The sequence below is a fragment of the Saccostrea cucullata genome, unplaced genomic scaffold (genome assembly GCF_032062105.1).
Source record: "Saccostrea cucullata isolate Sc308-1 unplaced genomic scaffold, CSIRO_AGI_Scuc_v1 ctg84, whole genome shotgun sequence".
Taxonomy (NCBI): Eukaryota; Metazoa; Mollusca; class Bivalvia; order Ostreida; family Ostreidae; genus Saccostrea; species Saccostrea cuccullata.
In genome coordinates this window covers 371,132-397,898 of record NW_026938747.1, presented here as the reverse complement: position 1 = coordinate 397,898, position 26,767 = coordinate 371,132, and the positions used below count along the sequence as shown (strand labels likewise).

Below are 26,767 nucleotides of genomic sequence, written 5' to 3'. Positions count from 1 at the left end.
TCTTTCTTCTTGAATTCTCCAATGACTTATATATATTTTATTTATATAGCTGTTACAGAAGTTGCTGACTACGGACCTGGCGGAGGTCTGTCATGGCGTGAGGGTCTGGGATCTCCTGGACAGCCCCGCCCTGGCGCCGTACGAGACTCACCTGTGTCAGGTAGACTGGACTCAGGTGTACAGGGAGGTCCTGGACAACACTGGGCTGTCTGCCATCTTTAACGATACTGTAAGTTATGCTCACATCAGTTATGTAGCTCTGTAAAAACATTTTCCTGGAAAGTTAAGTTCTCTTAATGCAGTCTGATAGCTAGGACTCTGTTAATACATTATAGCACGAGTTCCGTCCTATCAATTTTACTGAACTTTTTAGTAAATCAAAAAAATATGTGATACCTATAATAGGTATTACGTATCATTTTAATTTACAGAAAATTTTGGGAAAACTGCTAGATAGATTGATTATAGAAAGTGTTATTGTTAGAAGTGTTAAAGATGTTTGTTATAGCCTTTCTTTAGAAAATAGATTGGTATTTGTGTAAACTTTGTGAGGGTTTGAACTATTTCGTAAGATTTTTTTTCTCTTGATAAAGAATGGTATTTTTGTTAATAGATGGAAACTGCAATTCATGAAAAAGTGTATGTCAACTGGAATGAGACATACTATCACACAGAGCGGCTGTTTGAAGAAGTCTGGAGAGTTCTCTCTCATCCTTCAGACTTAACGTCCACCCTAGATAAATTCTACAATATACAGCTGGGGAAAACTAACATGACGTGGGAAAGTCTTCTGTCCTTGTATAATACAACACAACACATGGATTTGACAAAGTAAGAGAAGAGAAGAACTGAAAAATTTTAAGATAGAGTTAGATTTTTTTTATTGAAATATGTATGAAATTATTAATTTGCAATTCATCATTAGAAAACATATTCATGATGTCAGATAATATTTGCAGTAGAGTTTATTTATTTCATAAAATAATGTAACAAACATATACAATAGTTATCACTGGTTCACATACATTTAAAAAAAGAAAAAGATGGTTTACAACTAAAAAGACTTTTTTTATATAACAATTTTTGTGCAATAAATTTGATATTTTGTGTGATTTTAAGCCTTCTATGTATTTCTTTGTACAGTACATAGACTAATTTATTGATCTCAAAATTCCAAATGCTTTTGTTGATAATCCATTGTAGGCTTGCAGAATTGGCAAACCAAATTCCAGCAGTTTTAGAAATGTTAAACAAGCTCACTGGAAATTCCTCTTCTATTTCTTCCTTACTTGGCATGCAGTCCCAGTTTCTCTACCAAACTTACTCCATCCAGCAGTTTATTATCAACCAACTACAGTTTTTTAATGGTATGAATGACTACTGTTAAAGAAATGCTTAAATTTGTTATGTTTAATATGCATAAAGATAAGATATCTATACAGTTTATATATGAATAGCATTTTTGGCTTTCTCTAGCTTTGTTGTTTTGATACCTGGGAATTCATTCATCTTGGAATATGTCTTCAACTGAAACCCCACTTAATAGTGTTGACATATTTTTAAATACCATACACATGTATCTTTAATTTTGATCCTCTTTCTATTTAGACACTACCCATGTGACTCTGTCTGTGTATCTGAACTCCCCTGAGCTGGACCGACTGTTTAACCAGCTGTCTGATTCCCCAGCAATGAGCGGGGTCCTGTATAGGATTATTGTCAACGTTGTGTTTGATCCCTCAAAGGTAAGTGTTATGTACTCATGCATCAAATTTGGATAAACTGTTGTATGAATTTTAGTTAAGTCAAACTCCAACAAGTGACACTTGATAAAGTAAAGGAAAAAAAGATAGCTGAACATTCAAGATACTTGCATTAAAATACAGAAAAGAGTGTCTGGGACTTTTACATCACTCAACAAATCCATTGTATTCAAATATTTGTTTGAGATCCATAGTATTAAAAAAAATATTTGAGATATCAAAATACAAAAATGTATTTCATATGATTTAAAATGATTATTTCTAAGATGACAAACCTGACTAAGTCCGCAGACAGGTTCTGTGTTGACTCTGGATTTCTGACTCCGTTTGTGTCGCCCAGTGACATCCAGTCTGCGGAGAAGTTAAGGAACGACATGTGTGACACCATTAACATGAACGTAACGGCTTTATTACACGAGCTGTCACAAACACATGGCTTTAATCAATTAATGGAATCTTTACAGGTAAATTGTCAAAATTCATGTAAAATATCAAATTCTCTGTAAGCAAGAGTCCTTGTTTTTAGAATATTTGAAATCATGATTAAATCAGTTGTTTTTACGAAAATTCTTAATTCCATTTTTGAGAATGCTTGTTGAAATTTATATAATTCTTTGCATTGCAGAAGACTGATAACTTTCCAGCTATCAACATGAGTTCAATCACAGAACAATCTGAGAAACTAACCAAGTTGATTACGGACCTAATTACGCACCCTCCCACCATCAGCCTGACTGATAACGAGGCCTGGTTAAACGGAACTCTCTACACACAGGAGTTTACAGACTTCCTACAGAGACTCACCGACAAAACGACCACCACAGATATCATACAGAATGGACAGTATGTATCACATTCTTAATGAAGCACGCTATTCTATGAAACAAGTTTATCGACAATCCTGTTCCATGAGAGTCACAATAAAGTCAGATATGTACACACATTACTGAAAGGAAAAAAATGGCGTATACATTTTGTTGACTTTATAATCCAACTCTTTAAAGATGTATACACGACATTGACATGTACAGATGAGGATGTATATTTTGATGCTATTTTACAGGTTGGCAGAACTCTCCAATCTGATCCCAGCTATATTTGAGATGATCAATAAAATGACTGGAAATTCCTCTGAATTTTATTCCTTAATTGCCATGCAATCACAGTTAACCTACCAGACTTATTCCATCAATAAGTTCATCATTAAACAACTGCGGTATTTTAATGGTACTTAATATTAAATTTCTCAATAGCTTGAATTGGTTTGATTTGCACATCTTAATGTCTCATTTTGGAATATTCGGATTGTACTTCTTTCAAGGAGATATATTCTTTTATTCACTTCAATGATTTTGTTTTCAGATTCCACACATGTCACATTAACCACTTATTTTAGTTCCCCGGAACTGACCCGATTATTGAATCAGATCTCAGACTCGCCAGAAATGAGTGGAGTGTTGTTCAGAACACTGGTCAACATCATGTATGATGCACAGAAGGTGAGAAAACAAGATGTTTGTACATTTAACTAGGTTAGTTACTACTCATTACCAATAAACCTATAATCAAACTTTTGGTATAATCAGAAATAGCAGCTTGTAGTGTAAAAACAGGTAAAGTGACCCTAAATTTGGACACTTTGTTACTGTAAACCTTGGCACATTTTACAGAAATTATTGACTGCATGCAATACTTAAATGTCTGTTTATTTTATATTCTCTCAGACACAATACCTTACAAACAACGCAGAGAAGTTCTGTACGGAGGCCGGTGTATTAACTCCAGTGGTGGATCCAAGTGATGTTCAGAAAGCCGAGAAGCTGCGTAATTACGTGTGTGATACCCTGAACATGAATGTCTCGGCGCTCTGGCAGCAGCTCTCAGAAGGTCATGGAATTTCACAGCTTATAGAGGCACTAGAGGTAGATGTTGTCTATTTTGTGTAAAATAAATAGCCGAATTGTTTTAATACATTTTGCATTAGAGCACAAAAGGCTAACAGCCAGTGCTTGAACGCCATCATTTAATATTACCAAGAATGTCATATCACTAGCTAAATTTTGTCAATATAGCAATGGTTTGAAATAAATATTAAATGACACATCATACATATACTAGATGTATTTTTATATTGTTTCAATATAACAAAATAAAATGATTTATTATTGTATAATTGTAGAAGACTGATGGTTTCCCGTCTATCAATATGAGTTTAATCACTGAGCAGTCGATTGAGATGTCCAAGTTGATTACTGACCTAATAATGCACCCTCCCACCATCAGCCTGACTGATAACGAGGCCTGGTTAAACGGAACTCTCTACACACAGGAGTTTACAGACTTCCTACAGAGACTCACCGACAAAACGACCACTACAGATATCATACAGAATGGACAGTATGTACCGCACTGTAATGGATTATGATATTCTATGAAACAAATTGTTAATTAGAAAATCTGCTCCAAAAGGGCAGGCATTCACAATTACTTTTACATTAATTTATTATGTATTACACGAATTACATTATAGAAAAGTAAAATGTCCTAAAGGAGTATGTATTTTGTTTATTTTATAATCTGACTCTTTATATAGATCTGAAGTATATTTTTATGCTATTTACAGGTTGGCAGAACTATCTAATATGATACCAGCTGTACTAGAGATGATTAATAAGATGACTGGAAATACCTCCGAATTTTCTTCCTTAATTGCCATGCAGTCACAATTAACCTTCCAGACTTATTCCATTAATAAGTTTATTATTAAACAACTGCAATATTTTAATGGTACCTAATTTAGATTTCTCATATCTTAAATGGTTTGATTTGCAATCTAAATGTTTCATTTTAGAATTTTTGGGTTGTGATACATCAGACAAATATTCTTTTTATCAATTCCCTGATTTTGTTTATAGATTCCACACATATCACACTTACCACCTATTTAAGTTCCCCGGAACTGACCCGATTATTGAACCAGATCTCGGACTCACCAGAAATGAGTGGAGTGTTGTTCAGAACTCTGGTCAACATCATGTATGATGCACAGAAGGTGAGAAAAGGAGATGCTTGTTCATTTAACTAAAGGTCTGATCTTCGTCAGATTTTGAAGTATATTTGATCTGCTTTTGCAAAAAACATTGTGATCGATTTCTCATTTATTCCTTTATAAAAATACAGTGTTTTAAAAATAGATAATAGTAATTTGCATATTTTGATCAGTGTATGCAAGGAATGAGGGATTAGTCACTACTCATTACTGATTAACTTGTAATTGAACTTTGAATACCATCAGATATAGCAGCCTGTAGTGTGAAAACAGTTATAAAGGCCTTTATTATGAACATTATGTAACTGAATGCATAATAGACATTTTTTAGTGCATGCAATACTTATGAATGCTTTTCATTTTGGATTTTTGCAGACACAATACCTTACAAACAATGCAGAGAAGTTCTGTTCTGAGGCCGGTATATTAACTCCAGTGGTGGATCCAAGTGATGTCCAGAAAGCTGAGAAACTGCGTAATTACGTGTGTGATACCCTGAACATGAATGTCTCAGCACTTTGGCAGCAGCTCTCAGAAGGCCACGGAATACCACAGCTTATAGAGGCACTAGAGGTATGTATAGCTTATTTAGAGAATGAGTTATCAAAGGGAATTGTTTTAATAAAATTTGTAGTCAAAAATGAAAGGCAAACGGCCCAACTTGAGCGCCACAAGTAAATATTAAGATTGGTAGATCACTGGCTAAATTATATGTATATCAATATCATACTTGTTTCACTAAAATATGAAATGAAACATCATACATATAATAGATATATTTTCATTTCGTTATAAAAGAACAAAATTAAACAATTTATTATTGTATAATTGTAGAAGACTGATGGTTTCCCGTCTATCAATATGAGTGTAATCACAGAGCAGTCTATGGAGATGTCCAAGTTGATTACGGACCTAATAAGCCACCCTCCCACCATCAGCCTGACGGATAACGAGGCCTGGTTAAACGGAACTCTCTACACACAGGAGTTTACAGACTTCCTACAGAGACTCACTGACAAAACAACCACCACAGATATCATACAGTACGTCTAAAGCATTGATTCTGAAATTTAGAGTATGGCTAATTTAGATTTGATACGTCTTGCCATTGGTTCTCTACTTTTGTAGAAGTTTGATGACAGCTTCCTACCAGAAGCCAATAATCGACGCCATTACTGCACCCCTGGCTAACGTGACAGAGTTCCAGACCATTGTACAGGTCACAGACTGGTTCCTGACAGAACTCAAAGACAAGATACTGACCGGAAGTTCTGGTTAGTCCACAATGTACAAGCTTATCTGTATAAGATACAACCAGGAAGTGTAACTTGAATGCTTCAGAGCTTTTGATTGCCTAGTAGACCCTCAAGATGTGGTTATTCCGGTGAAAAGTTTAAAGAATTTTGGCATTTCCTAGGGAACAATATTTATCGTAGTGATTTCAGGATGTAAAAGAACCCATGCATTTTATTTGATGAATTGAAGTTATTTCTGTTTCAGATGCTATGAAGGATATCATTGCGGAGTTCAAAGGTTATCCACAAATGGAGCGTCTGTTAAATCTTTTAGACCAGCTGCCAAGCTTCTACCAAACCTTGCTCTACAACATTGTCCATCACATGGAGAAGGTACATAGTGAAACAGGATTTTTCAAAAACAGTTGAGTTAAAAAACGTAAGAAAAAGGAAATAGTGTTTTTATCTGTATGTAATTTCTCATGTTTCAGTTGCCTGAGATGTTTACCGCTGTGTCCAAGGGCTGGGCTGGGTTCTGTAATCAAACAGACACACTGATTTATGATGACCCATCACAGACATTTAGTGCCAAAGCCTTCCTTGGAGAACTGTGCCTCTTGGACTTTGATGAAATGATGAATGAAGTTTCAAGATTTCAGGTACACCTGTAAAATTATTTACTGATCTTAATATTGAGTGACATTCTGCCTTATTATTCAAGATTCTTGGAATGTGCTCCTAAGAACACAACTTACATATATATATATAAACTAGTCATAATTAAAGCTAAGTAATATTGATCTTTCTTTTCTATAATGCCACTGTGTTTGTCAGGTGTCCAACAAGTCAGCTGCTTCATCTCTGAATGCCAGTGCTGGATTAGAGGACATTATCCAAAAGGTAGAGGACATCGTCAAAATGATGAACACCTCAGCTGTTGATAATCTGCCCAAATTCATGCAGCTGGAAGTCTGGAACAATGCCTCGTCCACACTGGTCAAATCGCTGACAGATCCTCAGATGATGTCCACGTAAGTAGTGAACGATTACTGTAAACCAACTTTTATTCGCGACAAATTTATTTTGCGATTTACTGAGGGTAAGCTAGTTCGCAACGATTAATATTTGCAATCAAGCATTTGTTAAATCTGTTGTTAATAGACACAGAGACTTTAAGGACTGGTTTATGGCGAGATATGTTCGCCATGACAAGTCTCTTGCTAACCTTGCAAAAATTTCTTGCACGCCAATTTAAGTTGGTTTACAGTATCACAGAAAAGATGATAAAGAAGGATTGATGCTTTAACTTATTAACTTTTTTTTCATACAAGAATAAAGTAAACAAGGTTGAAAATCATTTAAAACTCGGTAGAATCTTCCAAAGTCTCATGTTTTCTATCTTTAACAGTTGGATAAGTGGCGGATTGAGTAGCCTGACCAGTACACTGACCATGATAGATGGAGGTAAACAGTTGCTCCAGGTCTTTGATGCCGCGTTCACTCTCACTAAAGCTGTTTGGACAAGATTCAGTAGTCAGAAAAATGGTAAATCTTGCTTTTTAACCTCTCTCTCTTTTTCTTTTTGTTTCAACAGAGATAATATCTATAGCACTTGACAGTTTTTTCCTGATTTACATGATATAATAATTAATACATTGAACAATGAGATTTTACATTACAGAGTCAGTGTTAGACCTGTTGGAACTGCTGAATGGAGCTGACAACACACAGAAATTATGGAACTTGATACAACAACCAGGTTCTATTGAGGTTCTCATCCACTCGGCCAACACACCACAGGTACGGTAAAAAAAAAAAAGAAAGTGAAAAATTCAAAATTATAGTAAAAGCAGGAAAAATTGAGCTTGAATAAAGTTATTAAAGTAAATTTCAGTTGTAAGATAATACTTCTTTGTTATAATATTCATACTTCAAACAGTTCTCAAAATTGAAGAATTGCATTAAAAAAAGGTGTAATAAGACATGTTTTATGGATACGTTTTGACAAAAATCTGATCCTGAATGTAGAATTTGAGAGATAAATTTAACTGTTTTTTTTATGTACAGTTTAACCAGCTTGTACAGAAGAACCTGACTGAGGCTTTGCTGGATCTGTGTGCTCCCTCCAGAGGGAAGTTTACTCAGATCTTCACAGCCCCCGCGGGGGTGACGGCCAACATAACTGACCTACAGAACAGGCTGTGTGCGGTCAATATCACACAACTGACCACAGAGTGGGAGAACATCATAGATTTACACACCGTAAAACTCATGGTAAGTCAAAAAGCTGGTGGGAGAATATCATAGACTTACACACTGTAAAACTCATGGTACAAGAAAAGGTAGTGTTGGATATCATAGATTTACACATCATAAAACTCATGGTAAGATAGAAAGCTAGTGGGAGAATATCATAGATTTACACACCGTAAAACTCATGGTAAGATAGAAAGCTAGTGGGAGAATATCATAAGACTTACACACTGTAAAACTCATGGTAAGATAAAAAGCTAGTGTTGGATATCATAGATTTACACACCATAACACTCATGGTAAGATAGACTATTCCAAGTTCACAGAAATTTTCTCCAATATGGACCTTTAGATAAAAATTTCCATTATCATTTTTGAAGAGTTATAGAGTATAATTCAGTACCAGGTAATTTTTTTATCCAGGTGGATCCCAGTCACCAGCCGTCCCTGAACTGGACAGAGGTCACCTTGTTCTTTGATGAGATGACCAGGACGATATCGGAGTGGACGGTACACCCACCCCTAGTGACCGGGTATCCTAGCAGATGGTCAAACGAGTCCTACTGGCTTAACTTGTTGATGCAGCAGCCGGCCTCCTCAGGGTCATTGACCAACATAACCACTCAGTAGGTCACCACATACCTAGCAGAAAACCTACAGTAGATCACTTCATTTTTGCAACACCTTATTTTCACAAGATAGGCATTGCCTCTATATAAGTGTAACAAATTTTTCACAAATTGTGGTTATTGCTCTATATAAACTATAGGAATACTAATATATGTGAGAATGATATTTTTGCGAGCACACTGTCTCTCATAAATAGGCTAAAAATTCTCAAATATAAAGTGATTTACAGTTACTTATATACCTAAATATGCATAGAATTATGGTATTTTGATTTAGGAGGATTTCCATTTTAAATGGCTGTGTATAAATTTAATATTTTGCACTTTTATTTCTTCTCTGCAGGTTAAAAAGCATTTTGGATGCCATGTCACCATTCTTGGACCAGGAACCCATCAAAACATACGGTTTGTTTCTGGAAAAATTGCTCAATTTAACCAATCGCGAACTAGATGTGATGGCCGGTGGGAACTTCACAAACTTACAAGATCTGGTTCACTATGTCCCGGCCCTGGAGAAGGTAATGTTAGCACTGAATCTGAGTGAGGACACGGCCGAACAGTTAATGATGTCACCAATTAAAAACCCGTCTGAGCTCGTTAAGATGCTGATCAGTGACCAGCCTCTAGACATGCTTTGTTCTGTTGATTTCTGGCAGAGACTGGTCTACTGGTCCAATAGTACCAGTCCTCTGTCCTCAATGCTGTGTCACCTTAACGAGACTGATGTAATTAAGGTAATTATTGACTCACTCAAGGTATCAGACCTTGTCAAAATTCTGGAAAATGGGACGTCAACCCAGAAACCGAACTGGATGAACATCGTGGATGAAGTCATGCATATGGTGAGATCTGTTGAAGGGTTGATCAGCAATTCTTCCTTCCATCTAAGTTTAGACGGTGCCTTTGACAATGTAATGAAGGCTTACTCCACACAGAATAACGTTGATGATTTCTCTGCCCTGTTTAAAGTATACGGAGAGCTGGCCCTGATGTTCAACAACACAGAGGTTTGGCAGAAGGTGAATGAGTTCTTACAGACGGGGGAGGTACTGATGACCTCAGCAGTCAGGTTCATGGACCGACTGGTCTCTCTAGACCCAAATGATATCACAGGAATGATTCTAGGCCTGATGAAACCATATAAGGTACAGTGACTATATTCCTTCTGGATGTGCATCTGCAAATATAAATTGGCTCTTCTTCCTTGTCTTATTTTGTTTTATTTAATAAATAATCTGTATATTAACTTTACTTCTGATGCATATATATATACTAGTGTTGGCAAATCGGACGATTTTTAGTAACCGGTTACTCGCTTCATCTTCCGATCGAGTACCCGGTTACTCGGATGATTTTTGGTAAAAGTATCAATATCTATTATTTATCTTATTCTTTACTTATCGGTAGTAGTACTGCACAAATACACTGTATAGAGACATTATATTTACAATACACACAAACGATATCGTAAAAGATTTACGAATTTAAAATAAAGAAAATTAATAGGTAAATCGACACACAAAGACAGATGATCACCATTTTACACTTTCATATAATCAAGGAGAATAATTATTTACATACTCCATAATTAATAGGTACAGTGACTATATTCCTGTTCTTTTGTTACTGGGTGTGTAATTATAACGCAGGCCTTCAAAATATGTATACCCAAAGCAATCGAAGCTATCAATTATATAAATTGGCTGATTCTTCTTTGTCTTATGTTTGTTTTATTCAATAAATAATCTGTATATTAACTTTACTTCTGATGCATATATATACTGCTGCTAATAACTGTAACAGTTCTGATTTGACCAAATTTTTATTGGAATTAAAAAAATGAGTAAAGGATTTTCCATAACGGGCTTGTATATTTAGCCTCATTGTTTTAAAGGCCCACTGATGTCAATCACAAAGGCAGCCACACGAGATTTACATGCATATTTTGCCTCCTTAGCGTCATACACAGAGGCAGATGCACACGATGTTTGCATGCATATTAGGGTATCGACCTGCCTAATTACATGAATTTAAATTTCTGCTAACTTTCAATCAGGAAAACAGCTATTCTTTTATGAAAATCTGAATGAAATTAATGAAATCAGAATGTCTTGCAGATATCAGACTTGTTTACAAAGGACATGGATTTGTGGGGCGTGTACAACTTGACCTGTAATGCAACAGCCTGGAGAGAATTGTTTCATTTTGCTCCCACCACCAACATCACAGCTTTGACCAACCTAGCATGCTTTATGAACCAAAAAGAGGCTACCCAGTTTATTACAACTCTATTGATGGTACATGTATTTTCCGTATTTTTAAACAAAATTTATTTTAATTGTACTTTCTAACAATTTTGATACATGAAAGAATGAAATAGTTTGGATTATATGAAGGAGAATTCTTTTCATTCCACAGAGAAATCAGAGTCTCCCTCCGGTTGATATTCAACAATTCTTGAAGACGGTAGAGAAGTTCAACAATAAGTTTGCGATGTTTTTAAATGGTTCCAGCAACATGGCCGAGATCAACATGACGGCATTTCAACGACAGCTCGAGCAGGAATTAGCCATTCTTCCACAAACGACATCCCCCATTATGATGGAGAGGTACGTGTCATACAATCGCCTGCAAGATTATATCATTCTGTCTTGTTGTCAGATATGACAATGCTCATAAATGTCATTTAAATTTGGGGGATAAAGAAATACTGATTCTTAATGCCATATAAGTGGAAATGTTAGAGAGATGCAAATTTAGCGATTTGTCCTTAAAAACTGGTATTTTATTGTTAGCGAGATGTAATTTTAGCGATTTTAAAAAGATCGCTATAGAAGCTATTACAAATAAAGTGCAATTTATTTTTAGTGATATTAAATTTTAGCGATTTTGGCACCCTCGCTAATATTGCTAAAATCAAATCTTCGCTAAAAATTCTTATATGGTACTAGATCCAAGAAATATTTCCATATTTTATTTTTGAAATTAATGTAATGTAAGCTGATTTGAAATATTTCAGCTTGGAGAAATACTTTGCTGCCATGAACTCGTCAGATTGGGGGAAGGTGACAGCAGTAGTGAATGGAATGACATTGTGGCTCAAAATGTTGGCAGCTAAACTTGAAAATATAGCAGGTAGGGTGTTTTGAATCAGCTTTATAAGATTGTTTCAAGAATATATGTTTTGTATTAAAGAGATAATACATGTCTTTAGTGTATTTTATTCGATAATCACATATTTTAAAGAATTTTACATTAAAAATTAATAATCTCAGAATATTCCTAAGAAAGTAAATGTTCATTTTTGTTTTGTTCAGTACTGTTTCTTTCATGGTAGTTTTATAGAGACTAAGAATTATATATATCTTTATTTGAACCTCTACACAGACCAGCCCCTGAGTCTCTCTGTGATCCTGGGAGGAGCCAGTACAGACCCCGCAGTGAAGTTCATACTGAGTAATGAATTCCTCAACAGTATAGGGGATATCAAAGTCAACCCACAAAAGGTAAGAAGTCGCAGGCCAGAACTCGTGTCATTCATCATCCTTCTCTCTATAAAAAATATTCAAAGTGTTACTTCTCATACTTTTTTGTATGATTACAATAAATCTTGGTATCAAATTAGACCAAGTTGTTTTGAGGAGTATTATTTCAAATATGAACAAATATTACTCTTTTTTTATTCACAACGGCAACTTTTTTAAAATCAAAATTGAGGTACAGTGTACAGAATTATGCATATATGTGTTATGTTATCTTCTTATTATTTAAAACTTGGATAATATAGACATTCATTGTTTATCATTGAGTATTATTCTTGTTTTAACAGTTGTCCTCAGCCCTTCAGAATATGACTGACTCGGGACACGTGTGTCAGGCAATCTTACAGTCTCTGTCTACCCCAGCTAACAATGCCACCATGCTCCACCTCCAGAATTTAGTCTGCAGCCTTAACCAGTCCTCTGTACTAGAGGCAGCTATGACCGGCTTCCTGGCCAATCATCAGTTTGCTAAACAAGTAAGTTTCAGGCCAAATTATTTTTTAAGAATAGATGTATTCTTTGTTTATTGTATCAGTTGGGATATTATACAGAGAGAATTCTGACGTCTGATAGCGTTAAGATGTCGACTTTTGTGGTGTTTTATAGGGTTCAGAGGTTACAACTTGTTTACATTAAGGAAATTTTTATATTTTTCTCTGGAAGTTGTTATTGAAAAAGAGTAAATTTTTAATAGCTTGAATTCTTATTTGGAATTTGAAGATAATTCAGTTTGAACGCTTCCTTATAACATCTTTTCATTGTTATTCTTTTTGCACAGTTCCAGGCCGTGATAGATGAATCTAAGAGTGGACAGTTTGCCCTGAACATGAGCGCTTATAGCCAGGCAGCAACAGAATTCAACACAGCCATCCTACGCCTGGTCATGAGAAACTGGACAGGACAGAGTCTGGACAACATCTTCAATATGTCTGCCCTGCTTAATTCTATCCAACGATTAGAACAATCATTCCAGAATGAAATGAATGAAAATCTTCTGAAAATGTTAGTTTTTTCATTCAGTCTTATTTATAAGCCTGCTTTTTTCACATGTAATTTTATTGATTTGATATCATGATATGATTTTAACTGTTTATTATGGAAAAAGTGATAAATGTAGGTCTAAATTATCTATTAGAAATGTTTATACTTTGTGTGTGTGTGTTTTACAGGGCACCAGTCTTGCTGCAGTCAACACTAGGAGCTGTTCCAGATCCAGCGGTCGCTAAAACTGTAATGTCTGTCAACATGTTCTTAAAGTTTGCTAATGATAAACTGAGGTTCTTAAAAGGTAAAAATTGTCAGATACTTGACAACCTTAAAAAATATTACATGTAGATTCAGTATTTTGCTAAACTTAAATTAAAAATTATTAAGGCCCCATATCAAGGTGCTATTTAGTAATAATTTGCATACATAATGTTGAAGATATGCATAGTTTTTCTCTGTCATTTTCATAGGATCTTTGGGAATAAGTAATGTCTTCCAGAACTCCTCTGCTCTGATAGATTACTTCAATGCTGTACAGAAGCTGACAAACAATGGAATTCAAGAAGTCCAGAAAATGAATTTTACACAGGTACATATTAGCAATACTGACTGTGTAATGTCCAGGACAATATTGTGAGCTGTCAATGTGACAGAGTAAAAATTGCATGATAACTACACAATATTATCTGAGTATTATCAGATTCTGCAAATGTATATGAGCAAAATCTTTCACATAATATATTTCTGTAAAAATTTTTCCATCCGGTATCCTTTAGTCTAACAGCCTCATGCGTCCTCCAGGGCACAGAGAGGATATGTAAGTAAACAAGTATTCTTTTGAAGAACATATCCTTCAGTTCACAACTATAGCTGTTTCATTTTTTGTTTTTCAGCTGATAGATTCTTTGATGAACGTTGGCTCCATAGAGAACCACTGCACACATGGGACGATTGGCCCGTACTTTGGATTGACACCTGACTCTCCATGGATCCCCATTCTGTGTGCGGATTACGATCAACTTCTGAGTTCTCTAGATAATCTCACAGATTCTTCTTCCATTTCAAAACAGGTAGGATTCAAATTGATTTTCTAAAGATTTTTGAAAGAGAAAAAAGTGCATTTTGATTAGATACTAATCAAAAATATATGAAAAAATATGCTTGCCCCAGTGTTTGAAAGATTAAATTATGCATTTTAAATTCTTCATGCAAAGATCACTTTTTGTGGTTTGACATTATCGACACAGCTTTTCATTTTGTTGTGTTTTGTGACCTAACTGTTTTCTCCCCTGTGAAGTTGATGGACATTTGGAATGCCAGCAGTACCGTGGTGGTCGACTGGAGCGCCCTCAGTAACAACATGGATACCTTCAGCTCTCTCCTGACAGAACTGGTCAGGACCCCACCCACATTCTCACTGACCGCTCTCCTGGACACCAACCACACCATGAACATCATCTCCCAGTACATCAACAATCCGCAAAGGTAGGGAGGGGGGTTGACTTCCATAAAGCTCAGAATCTGAGATGTTTCTTACTAGAGAATCAGGAATTCCTATTTTCACAAAACAAATAGGCATTTAAAACAAAAAAATATCTGAAAAGTTTTTAACCTCTCTGTTAGATAAAGCTGACACAATTTTGAATATTTTAGAATTGTGGAGTTTATGCTACAAACCAGTATTATGGACAAGCTTCCTCCAATACCAGAGACCTTCAGAGGCATGTTTAATGTCATTACAGAGATGCTGGCATTCTTAAATGGTGAGTACAGTACTACATGCACATCTTTGGAAACATCATACAGTTAAGAAATTAACTGGTTTCAATACTGTTTATTGCATTCTTGTTGTAGATACTCAGAATGTGAAAGGACTGGCAGATATCTTCAAGACTTGGTCTTCACTGAATACGCGATATGAACTGGCCTCCAGTCGCTTCAATAAGCTAGTCATCTTGGTGAGTATTTTGAATCAAATAAATACATATGCAATCTTGGGAACTTTTTAAGCTTACACAATACATGTATCTTTATCAATGAAATTGATGCATTATTGCTCCTATATGTGAATTTTTAACAATTAAGTGAACAATATTGTATGGAGAACTTAAATTTTAATGTGAAGTAATTTATCCTTGTCTCAAAATATTGAGTAATTGATGTGCCTTAAAAGAACTTAAAGATTAACAAATATTGGTGTTTAATATGCTTATGATTTTGTATAATAAGCAGATGATATAACTTATTTCCATTGACACTTTTAACCCATCACTTCAGGCTCTGACAAATCCCATTGCCCGAGAGTGAATTTTAGAGAGAATTTTAAATATGGCACTTGCCCGTGGGCAAGTGTTTTCAATAAATATTTTTTAAAATGTCCCTTAAAATTATTTTGTTGTAAGAGTTATCTTCCTTTGTTTATCACACTTCATATGCGAACCAGTTTAATTGTGTCATCATTTGCAAATTCATTACCAATTTTAAGCCATGAAAGTGACAAATTGGCATTTCAGTTACATTGAGGCTGTGTACTCGTCCATAACAATGTTAGTTGACTCACATTATACCAGGTACAAAGGTACGAAACTAGCAGATATCATGACTATTGTTGAAATATGATTTTACAATTTTACATCTATACAAAAGAAAATATTATTCCACAGGACGTTTTCACAAACTATGTAAGTTTTGTATAATCAGCAAATGATATAACTTATTTCCATTGACACTTTTAACCCATCACTTTGTAATATTCAATAAAGTAATTATTAAATATCTTCATTTTTTAAAGGTGTTCTTTCATGTAAAACTAATTTTTATGTAAAAAATACAAGAATCTTGACATGAGTTCAAAGCCAACATGTTTCACAAATTAATGCATGCATATGAATTAACTCCAGCTCATATCTTTCCAGATCTTGGCTATATACTACACAGAGAGAAGTGTAGAGCTGATCCCAGATCCAGCACCAATAGCCTGGAGTGAGATGCTTAATGAGGTCAAAAAGGTCATGACAGCCTTGACCTCAGGAAATCAGAGGGACTGGGAAACCTTCCTCACCCAACAAACATCGGTCAACGACACCATCCAACAGTAAGATAATCTACACAATGAAATCTTATGTTTTATAGAGGTAAGAGGGGTATCTGATAATGTCATTGCATCATGTCTATTTATAGAATTATGGACTGGTTGAAGTTCTTTGAACAAGAGTTTCACATGGGTATAGGAGAGTTCTTCAATGTGTTTGTGCCAGTCAGTAACATGTTCAACAAGCAAATTGATAGAGTCAAAGGTTTGTATTTTACAAGTTTATATACAGTTTTCATATCCCTTGTCATGGTTTCCTTCTTGCTTTTAGATTTTTTTCATGTTTGTTTCTTTTTTTTCAGGTTTGGGTCACAATATTTCCCTTTCTGCATTCCTACCTGTAAACAACACAGAGCTGGCTAGTTTGATTGGAGATGAAATAAACCACCCCTCAGCTGCTATCCTTGTATCAGCTGTAGTCGCCCCAGATGTGGTATGAAATATGTCATTACCTACCTTGGGATCAAGTTTTTCTTCAAGTCTTATCCTGCGCATTCCTGAGATGTATTTTCCACAAGTGAGGTTGCCATTGAATTACTGTGTCTTTTTTGTAGTTGATGAATCTAATAGGGAATGGCCTTTGGAATGAGACCATGTGTGACCTGACTAAGTTCCAGTCTACTTTCACTTTCCCTGCTGAGACAGATGTGAAGAAGCTTCAGGCTGACCTGTGTAAGGACATGCAGGAACCGGGCTCATTTATCAACAAACTCATGGAGGATTTGAATGTCAAAGACATTGCAAAGGTAACCGGAACATAGAAGTCTCTTAATTTGTGGAAAATCCTTATTGTTTGTTTGTTTTTTAAAAAAAAAATAGCTAAAGCTTTGTTGTGATTACAAGTTTAATAACGTACAAAAATTCCTGTAAAACTTTTACCTTAAAATGCTATTTTATGTATTGTATTCCACCATAATCACATTTCTTTGGTCTCCACTGCCACATACATATCAAGACAGGGTACAAATAAACTATTTTAAAATTAAGCATACTGTATCACCCGGCGCTGTCGTTGTTTATTTTCACGCCCGATTCATTGTTTTTTCATCCTTTTCTTCTAAAACAAGTTTGTCCCGTTTTTTATGCATTTACAATGTCATTAATAAAGATTAATTTGTGGATTAATACATTGGGAGAGATATTATACAGTTTACTGTGAATTCGCCCCGTTTTAAATTTGCCCACTTCCATTGTGTATCCCTAGTGCGATATTAGGGTACTCTGAAAATTTCCCAGTTTCAGCATATTTTAGGTCTGTATACAGTATATAATGTAAAATAAAGTTTTGACATTCCGTGTAAAATTTTAAAATTTCATAGAACTTCTAGAATGAAGTGAAAATTTCCTTTTTCATAGAACAATTGTGTCCCGACACATACCTGAATCCGGTGATTTTTGGATGTCACATAATATCTGTTTTTCATACACATTGCTAGTCGATAACATCATGTATCATTGCTTACAAAACCATTACTAATTTATCAAAAAATAAAATTCAGGGATTCTTTGATCTGATGCTGCCTGGATCAATTGACCAGTGATTTTTGATAACCCCTCATATTGTATTCCACCATTATCACATTTCTTTGGTCTCCACTGCCACATACATATCAAGACAGGGTACAAATAAACTATTTTAAAATTAAGCATACTGTATACAGGGTTATTTTCACCCTCTCACATCTGAAAACAAGTCCTCATGTCTACAAAGTGTAAGATATACAGTTTACTTTGTCCTCATGTCTACTGTGTAAGTATGGTCCTCATGTACACAGTATATAGTAAAATAAAGTTTTGAGTATTTTTTCAGATTACGGATTCTTACACTCCGGTGGACTGGCAAAATGCTGTCATAAAGCTAGTAGGATCCTCATGTCTACAGTGTAAGTATGGTCCTCATGTCTACAGTGTAAATCTGTCCTCATGTCTACAGTGTAAGTATGGTCCTCATGTCTACAGTGTAAATCTGGTCCTCATGTCTACAGTGTAAGTATGGTCCTCATGTCTACAGTGTAAATCTGGTCCTCATGTCTACAGTGTAAATCTGATCCTCATGTCTACAGTGTAAGTATGGTCCTCATGTCTACAGTGTAAATCTGGTCCTCATGTCTACAGTGTAAATCTGATCCTCATGTCTACAGTGTAAGTATGGTCCTCATGTCTACAGTGTAAGTATGGTCCTCATGTTTACAGTGTAAGTATGGTCCTCATGTCTACAGTGTCCTCATGTCTACAGTGTAAGTGTGGTCCTCGTGTCAGCAGTGTAAGTATGGTCTTCATTTCTAGTGTAAGTATGGTCCTCATGTCTACAGTGTAAGTATGGTCCTCATGTCTACAGTGTAAGTATGGTCGTCATGTCTACAGTGTAAGTATGGTCCTCATGTCTACAGTGTAAGTATGGTCCTCATTTCTACAGTGTAAATCTGGTCCTCATGTCTACAGTGTAAGTATGGTCCTCATGTCTACAGTTTAAATCTGGTCCTCATGTCTACAGTGTAAGTATGGTCCTCATTTCTTCAGTGTAAGTATGGTTCTCATTTCTATAGTGTAAGTATGGTCCTCATGTCTACAGTGTAAGTATGGTCCTCGTGTCTACAGTGTAAGTATGGTCGTCATGTCTACAGTGTAAGTATGGTTCAAGAGGACTTCCAGTAATTATTATAGTGAAAGTGACACTTTGCTAAGTATGGTCCAAGAAGATACCCAGTAATTATTGTACTGAGAGTGACACTTTTCAACTAAAACCCCCCAGTTTAACAACAATGACAGACTAATTTTGTTTGTTTTTACAGTGATCTAGAGGGCACCTGTAATAACCTGGTGATGTATGCCTCTGATTCGATGTCCTATAGACGAGAGGTAGAACCGATACTTACAGCTGTCAGAACTAATCTACAGAGTACCAAGATACAGCTACAGCTTCAATTAGGTAAGCTCCTGGTGTTATGACAAGTTTGAAAGGGGGTAAAAAACAGGAACAAGAATTTCCCTCTATACAGTATTTTGTAATCCAGTATGTGTATTTCAATTATGGAGAAATTCTTTAGTTTAAAGCACAGTAGAAGAGCACTGGATTTGTCAGTTACTTTCTAAACCTACCCTCATTTCCATTTTTCTTTTAGAATTGGAAGACTTCATGTGTGATATATCAAGCATGAACATGTCATCTCTACTTCGCAATTTGGAATCGAAGAATATTTCACAACAGATTCAGGAGGTAAACACAAGTCTTAAAATGCCTGATTTTATATAATTGATATATGCCATATAAATCATTTAATTGAAAATCATCTTAGTATTTTTTGAAAGTATGAAGTATTTTTTGAAAGTATGATAATTTCCATGATAATTGCAAACTATTTTCATTTTAAAGGAGTTGACTGTATATTCATTCCATTAACAGATTGTTTTCCTGTTTTACAGTACATTAGTGTGATGACATTACAGAACTCCAGCAGATTTGAATGCCACTCACTGTTCACGACTCTGAAGGAGATCACGGAGTTGTTTGAGAGGATGGTCAATCAGACCTACCTTGATGGTGCCAGGACGATGCAGTGTCTGGAACAAATTACAATGCTACCATCCAAACTATTCTCAGGAGATTTCATGTAGGTTTAGGGGTCCATAAACATCCCTGGTTGGAAGTTTAATGATTATTTGTAGTAGTTACCCCATATCATACTGTTGTGAGATACCCGATGGGCGTGGTCATAATGACACGAACTCCAGCAGTCATTTGACCATGCCACATAATCAACAGTGTGATAGGGGTAAATGACACCATAGTTTTCAAAAATCATTCATATGTAAGTCAGCTTAGAATCGGTCGGACAGCGTGATTGAAACATTAAGTGTTTGGTTTCAAAGATGCATTTGGATTTTATATGATTTTACACTCCTTCGTGTCCTTCTGACCACGTCAATGGAATATAGGGTAAGTGATTTGTATACAATACTTTTCAAATTTTGCTACAAATTTTGCCCTATGCTCAGCACTCAAGGTCATTGAGTAGTGAGGGATGTTCTTCCTGACAAAACCTGCGACACGGAAACTCTGGTTATACTTTATAGGTCTCCACGTCCCACATTGGGATTCAACTCCTTACTTCGTGACTCCAGGGCAGGCGCTTTAACCACTGAGCCACGCAAGCGACATAAAAATTAAACATATCTAGGTCCGTTCAAAAAGTTTGATTTATGTAATTGAAAAACTAACGAGTTTGGTTTCAATGATATATGTTAAATTGATATGATTTTTTTTTTCTCGAAAATTTCAATCGTCAAAATTACATACTAGTAATTTGAATTCATTATGAACTTGGTTTAACATAAATTTTTGTAAACCTGATACAAGCTTTGCCGTGCACAGTGGTACGTTGATTGAAATGTGTATATTTCAATTTAATGAAAATTAGATCTTTGATCGGCTAGATTTGTAATCGAAAAGGTTATTTAAGTACAGTAGTGTACACCTGTTTTTACGTCAAGTATGTTCCGTGTTTCCTTTGTTGGTTATCAAAAGAACGATATATTGGAATCTACTTAGCTAATGTCACCCTGGTCATTACACTATTTAAAAAAAATGTTTAAAAATCAAGCGATTTCTGAAGGGTTTTTTTTCTTTACTCTTAACTAAAGTTAAAGTATTAATGACCGTTTTTAACTGTTATGTATTACAAAATGCTGTATACAATTGAAAATTTTTACTCCTTTTTACTCTCCTAAATTTGGTATAACAAGCCCGTATGATTGTTTCATTTAAAAACCGTGCATGATCGTTTTATAAATAGTTCTTTTGTCCCGACTCGATGGGCGGAGTTATAGAAAAGTGTTGGTTATATACAGAAAACCCACACTTTTAACAAAAGAAATCACACCTAACTATGGTACAAGATCTATCACTCATTCTTGAAATTGTGACCATTATCATAACCATGTTAATTAAAGTTTTGGGTATTGTGTTGCTACTGATATCCATCCATGTACACATACAGCATCTCACAGTCTGATAAGAGTTCCTCCTTTAAGTACAGTTTTAATGGAAGATTTTTTTTTTGGCTGTTTGGCAATGTCAAGGGAACATTCAATAAGGATTTAAGGGGACTCAAAAGGAATTGGCTTAATTTAAACTTTTAAATTTGAACCTTTCTTCATACTAGAATAAAATTTGTATATAAAACAGTCATGTAAGGGTTCAGAAAAATAAAATGACTGAATTCTTCATATGACAAATATGTCTAAGTGATCAGGTTAAAGTCTTTTAGCAAGTATATCACAATGTAGCTTAAATCCTTATGTTGATCAAACTTCATGGTACCACTAATAAGCTGTCAATCATTTAAGCTTGTACTTGTTATATTTTTGATACAGGGAGTCCATTAAATCCATTTCTCGTCTGATGGTGGACGGAATGTCTGTGCTGAATCAGCCATTCATGCAGAACAATGAAGTCCTGAAGATGATTACATCTGTATTCCAGAAACTAGCTACAGAAGATCTAAGTAAGTCAGGATACAGTATTTATATTTTGGGAAGAAAGGCATACAGTGTCATGGGTATATTTTAGGGAAAGCAGAGTGGCCAAACACCCTTTTTTTTGGGAAAGGTTGATAAGTACATGTACATTTAGTAAATACTTCATCAAATTCTTAATGCAGGCATCAAGTATTTTCTACTTGTAAAGATTTCCAAATCATGGACCACTATTTTGTTTTGGATTCTTATATTTTAATATGTTTACTGTAGATCACTTAATTTTCGCGACACCTTATTTTCACGAGATAGTCATTGGTTCTTTATAAGCGAGACAAAATATTCACGAATTGTGGTCATTGATCTCTATAATCTTAAGGAATTCTATTTCTTTTTCGCGAGCATACCGTGCGTTATTACGTATATAAAAAGTGATTTACAGTATTTAACCTGTATGTAATGTGATTTCAGCATCAGCTGGAGTCTTGGTTTCCAATCTTCTGAGTTCAAACTCCACAATGGCTGAGAAGTTACAGGACATCTTAAACCTGGCACCAGAAGCTGCCTCTGTGTTCCTTAATGCTACAATCAAACCAGAATTTGTATGTACACAATGCTCCAGATTGTACTTTCCTTAATTTTTTGTTGCTATATTAAAGAAAAAAGGATGCTCAAGCAATACTTTTCAATTTTAATGTCTGATGTTTAAGGAGTTTTGTTGGTCTTTGAATAATCATTGAGGAAGGTGAATTATTTGTTTTAGATAAGCTTGTTAGTCAACAATTCTGAGGAGGCAGCAGCCATCCTTTGTAACCCTGACAGACTGGAGAAGTATGTAGAACTACCTGGGGAGCTGATGAATTCCGTCCAGAATGTGTCCGCTGTATTGTGTGGTACAGATCCAGGACAGGCCGCAAACACGGCTAAAATTATAGGAGATTTACTGGGAGCTACTGCCAAAATTGTTAATGTAAGTATAGACTGTCATTGCCAAAAGACTGCTACTGTAGAAAAAATTTTATTGAAGTACATTTACAAAATGAATGACTCATATGGGATATCTTCTCTCTTTTTTTCCTATATTTGTACATTGTATCTATATACACCCTGCTCCCTTTCAGACCCAGGACTTTGGTAGTCCCTCCTGGTGGAACCACATTAGTGGAGATATTACAGATATCATTGGGAAGGTTCAGAAGCTGGGCCTCTTTAACCTGACCTCTATTGATTTAGACAGCGTAGACATGAAGACAGTACTACCGTATATACAGGAACTGATCTACAGGAACGGCCCTGATGCTCTGGCAGACAGGTACGATAAATAGGCTATGTTGGATGTACAGACCAATGCATGCTTTATCAAATCTTAAGAGTGTACCAGCGCATCTACATGTATTTGTCCATAGTTCTGAGGTTATAGGTTTTAAAGCAAATATATGATCCTTGAAATGAAATTATGTTCATATATTATACCTGTAGTATCATTACTTTGAAGCTCATTTGAGTGATAATGAATTTCTTTATTTAATAAAATACATATTTTTAATTAACAGTTTGGTGGAGCTTTTGGATGATTTCAAGCCCATTATGAATGACACCTTCATGATAAGTGTGACCTCTGACATTGAGGTCATCATAAGAGGCCTGACCTCTCTGAAGGCCATCAGAAACTTCATACCAAGAACAGGTAATCTTACAGCTATCGTAAAGATTTATTGTGTGATTCCACTACACAATTTTCTCAAATTCAGCCTTGTGCTGTTAAGGTATATTAAGTTTTGAAAGAGGTTACTGGCAAATATTTTCATCATTTCTGATAAGCAGTATTAACATGTGTTAAATTTTTTTTTCCAAATTTCAAGTTTTTGTTTATTTCGTCCTTCTGATACAAGATTGTCTTTTTTCTGTCCAGTGTTAATTAGGACCGTGTTGAAGGACCCCGCCACCTTCCATGACTATCTGACCAACAACCTGACACTGTCAGATGATGACGCCACTGCCATTATAGAGGGGACAATCAACTACGCTTCTGTAGGTATCACTCTGTCAAAGGGGAGAAAACTCAATTTTAACCATGAATTACATGTACAATAGAATTCAGATACAAGGAAGTCATAGGCATTTGACTTCCTTTTTTACCAATATTCTGCATTTCCACGTAAGAAACAAAGTGCAAAGTCTTTTATGGGATTCAAAAAACATCATTTGGTCAACATTTCATTATAAGCAAGTTCTTTATTATAAGAAAAATATACTTTACAATATTTTCTTGTATTTACATGTGCATGATCTTGTACAACTGGATTTGAATCATTTCTAGAGAAATTAAATTAAACATAAGCTAATAAAAAAACATTTCATGTATTATGCTTTTCTCACTTTTCAGCTAATGAGTCTGAGGGTAGAAGATTTTGGAGACTATGTCTGTAATGTTACCAGCCTCGATAAGCTGTTGAATGTGACGTCCACAAAAGTCAGTATTTCTGACGTTAGTAAATCCTTGTGTGGCATTGGAGAGGACAAGGTTGTTTCTTTTGTGGAGAGTATGTTGCAGAACATGGATCTTGGAAAACTTGTGCAACAGGTATGGTATGCGAAAACAAACTGAGGCTTGTTCATGTACTATATCAGGGTGTGGGTTTAAATACCATGTAGATTCAACTTTTCTTCATTTTACTTACTTTTCAAAGGCATAAGGGCATTCACTTAGAACAAAATTATGTTACATGTATAAGTATCTGGTAATTGAATCAGTCAAGAAGTCTCTGAAATCAAGGAAAATTGCCTAAATTATATCAATTCATTTCAATAACTCCTAGCTGCAACAAAATTTTTGAAATTTTCCAATATCATAATCTCATTTCTGAGTATATATTATTAATTTTTCAGTATGTCAGTATGTCTTCTGGTAAGTTCTTGGAGCATGCTCAGTTGACTCCTTCAGAAGTTCAGGATGCAGTGAAGTCCATGAGTGATAGTAGCTCTGAGCTCAATGATCTGGCCAATCTATTTAATAACAAGTCCAGCCAACTTGGTCTCAGCATGGGGACCTTTGATGCTCTTCATGGTATGTGGTTATAGTTCGTTCAAAAAAATTAAAATACTTTATCTGAACTAATAAAGTTTTCATGATTTCAAGAACATTTAAAATTTGGTTAAATTTGGAATGGAATTTTTTTTGACAAAGTAGAAACATTTTTTTGATCTTTATTTAGGTAAAAGTGCTTTCAGTTAAACGTAATCTTTGTCTTAGTTTATACTATGCAACCTTTTCTTTATGTGGCTCTGTATGCTTATTTAGGCTCGGGGCCCTCCTCTGTCTCCTCTCTGTATGACATGATCTGTGGGACGGGGAAGAGCACCGCCATCAAGGACACCACCGGAGTATCCTCCATCTCTGCCAAAACCACCCAATCCCAGCCCACCACCCACCTCACCCCCGACCAGCAGGCAGAACAACAGACACTGCCAGGTAGGTAGTTAGTATGTTTACCACCCAATCCCACCACCCACCTCACCCCCGACCAGCGGGCAGAACAAAAGACGCTGCCAGGTAGGTAGTTACTATATTTATCTCAGCCCCGATCAATAGGCAGAGCAACAGACACTGCCAGTGAATTCTGAGCATGTTTGAAAGAAACAACCTGTATTAAAGATATTTAATGTAATATAATGTTATGAAGCTTAGAGATTTTTATGTCAATATTTTTCTTCTACAAGGTGAGTTCTGTCAGGACATGTATGAGACCATTATCCAGATGAGCCACGGACCGGTGATCTGGTCCTACCTTAAACCCCTCATCATGGGAAAAATCCTCTACTCCCCGGATACCCCCGCCACACGCAGCATGATCGAAAAGGTAAAGGGTGGTACCTAACTGTGAATGTTTACAAGTAGTGTGATTGCTCTTTTGTATGTAGTTTCTTCTAATCTCTATCTACTGTAACTTCTTCAGATGTACAACAGCAGTTTCAAGGTGTTGGCAGAAGTCAAGGATTTAGCAGAGCAATGGTCAAATGGTACCCAGGATTTAGGAGAGTTCTTATCTAACACTGCTGCCATAGCAATGGTTAAGGTAACTGAACTAATCTGTAAACCAATGATTAAAGCAGCCAAACTTATTGTTTGAAAACATGTTTATGTATAAGAAGTAACAAATTTTAATTTGATCAGTTACCAATGTTTCTTTCTTTTTTATAGAGCCTGGACGGTAACAATTTCCTGAACAACCTCCTAGAATCAACTCTGCAGGTGTCCTCATCTGATGTGATGAATGGATTTTACACGCTGGACTCTCTCAGTAGTAACCAGGTCCTCAATATCTCCCAGTTCTTCCGACTCCTTGCCAACTACACCCAGTGTGTTTCCACTGACAGATTCGTACCGATGTCAACTGAGAGACAAATGGAACTCATGGCCATACAGCTTCACCAGAACAATACTTACCTAGCAGGTACTTGACTATATTTCTTGACAGAAACTGTATCTGTATTTTTCTATGGCTCTTTTTTATGTCCAAATAGACAGATTTCCCCAGGTGGTCAAAACTTTGATCATTACATTTAATGTTTTGGAATATTTTAAAGGAATTGCATTTCAAATGGAAACAACAGGAAGAAAGAAAAGACAGACAACTTCAGATTCTATTCCTAAACATGTGATCTACAAAATCAAGATGGACATTGAAAATGTAGAGAGCACAAGAAGACTGAAAGAAAAGTAAGTGATGGGGACAAGAGGAA

The 26,767-nt window shown here is 35.6% G+C and overlaps 1 protein-coding gene across 1 annotated transcript in view; it reads left to right on the top strand.

Moving 5' to 3' along the window:
* Positions 1–26,767, top strand: part of LOC134251147 (uncharacterized) — a 64,113-nt gene that overhangs the window by 14,520 nt on the left and 22,826 nt on the right. Inside the window, exons 20-76 of the mRNA XM_062733511.1 lie at positions 50–229; positions 614–831; positions 1,204–1,367; positions 1,609–1,745; positions 2,030–2,227; positions 2,389–2,606; positions 2,827–2,990; positions 3,126–3,262; positions 3,488–3,685; positions 3,943–4,160; positions 4,387–4,550; positions 4,679–4,815; positions 5,188–5,385; positions 5,647–5,855; positions 5,941–6,086; positions 6,313–6,440; positions 6,539–6,706; positions 6,882–7,078; positions 7,456–7,592; positions 7,729–7,847; positions 8,115–8,321; positions 8,724–8,926; positions 9,273–10,074; positions 11,047–11,226; positions 11,348–11,538; positions 11,949–12,064; positions 12,317–12,435; positions 12,759–12,947; positions 13,250–13,473; positions 13,641–13,759; positions 13,929–14,047; positions 14,352–14,528; positions 14,756–14,943; positions 15,112–15,221; positions 15,313–15,416; positions 16,374–16,552; positions 16,639–16,754; positions 16,852–16,982; positions 17,104–17,295; positions 18,360–18,535; positions 18,743–18,862; positions 19,342–19,478; positions 19,672–19,766; positions 19,973–20,160; positions 21,923–22,053; positions 22,496–22,626; positions 22,788–22,994; positions 23,146–23,336; positions 23,578–23,711; positions 23,937–24,055; positions 24,411–24,608; positions 24,914–25,091; positions 25,326–25,496; positions 25,745–25,884; positions 25,981–26,100; positions 26,226–26,478; positions 26,612–26,744. Coding sequence (XP_062589495.1) covers positions 50–229; positions 614–831; positions 1,204–1,367; positions 1,609–1,745; positions 2,030–2,227; positions 2,389–2,606; positions 2,827–2,990; positions 3,126–3,262; positions 3,488–3,685; positions 3,943–4,160; positions 4,387–4,550; positions 4,679–4,815; positions 5,188–5,385; positions 5,647–5,855; positions 5,941–6,086; positions 6,313–6,440; positions 6,539–6,706; positions 6,882–7,078; positions 7,456–7,592; positions 7,729–7,847; positions 8,115–8,321; positions 8,724–8,926; positions 9,273–10,074; positions 11,047–11,226; positions 11,348–11,538; positions 11,949–12,064; positions 12,317–12,435; positions 12,759–12,947; positions 13,250–13,473; positions 13,641–13,759; positions 13,929–14,047; positions 14,352–14,528; positions 14,756–14,943; positions 15,112–15,221; positions 15,313–15,416; positions 16,374–16,552; positions 16,639–16,754; positions 16,852–16,982; positions 17,104–17,295; positions 18,360–18,535; positions 18,743–18,862; positions 19,342–19,478; positions 19,672–19,766; positions 19,973–20,160; positions 21,923–22,053; positions 22,496–22,626; positions 22,788–22,994; positions 23,146–23,336; positions 23,578–23,711; positions 23,937–24,055; positions 24,411–24,608; positions 24,914–25,091; positions 25,326–25,496; positions 25,745–25,884; positions 25,981–26,100; positions 26,226–26,478; positions 26,612–26,744 — 9,923 coding nt within the window. The remainder of the gene's footprint in view (positions 1–49; positions 230–613; positions 832–1,203; positions 1,368–1,608; positions 1,746–2,029; positions 2,228–2,388; positions 2,607–2,826; positions 2,991–3,125; positions 3,263–3,487; positions 3,686–3,942; positions 4,161–4,386; positions 4,551–4,678; positions 4,816–5,187; positions 5,386–5,646; positions 5,856–5,940; positions 6,087–6,312; positions 6,441–6,538; positions 6,707–6,881; positions 7,079–7,455; positions 7,593–7,728; positions 7,848–8,114; positions 8,322–8,723; positions 8,927–9,272; positions 10,075–11,046; positions 11,227–11,347; positions 11,539–11,948; positions 12,065–12,316; positions 12,436–12,758; positions 12,948–13,249; positions 13,474–13,640; positions 13,760–13,928; positions 14,048–14,351; positions 14,529–14,755; positions 14,944–15,111; positions 15,222–15,312; positions 15,417–16,373; positions 16,553–16,638; positions 16,755–16,851; positions 16,983–17,103; positions 17,296–18,359; positions 18,536–18,742; positions 18,863–19,341; positions 19,479–19,671; positions 19,767–19,972; positions 20,161–21,922; positions 22,054–22,495; positions 22,627–22,787; positions 22,995–23,145; positions 23,337–23,577; positions 23,712–23,936; positions 24,056–24,410; positions 24,609–24,913; positions 25,092–25,325; positions 25,497–25,744; positions 25,885–25,980; positions 26,101–26,225; positions 26,479–26,611; positions 26,745–26,767) is intronic.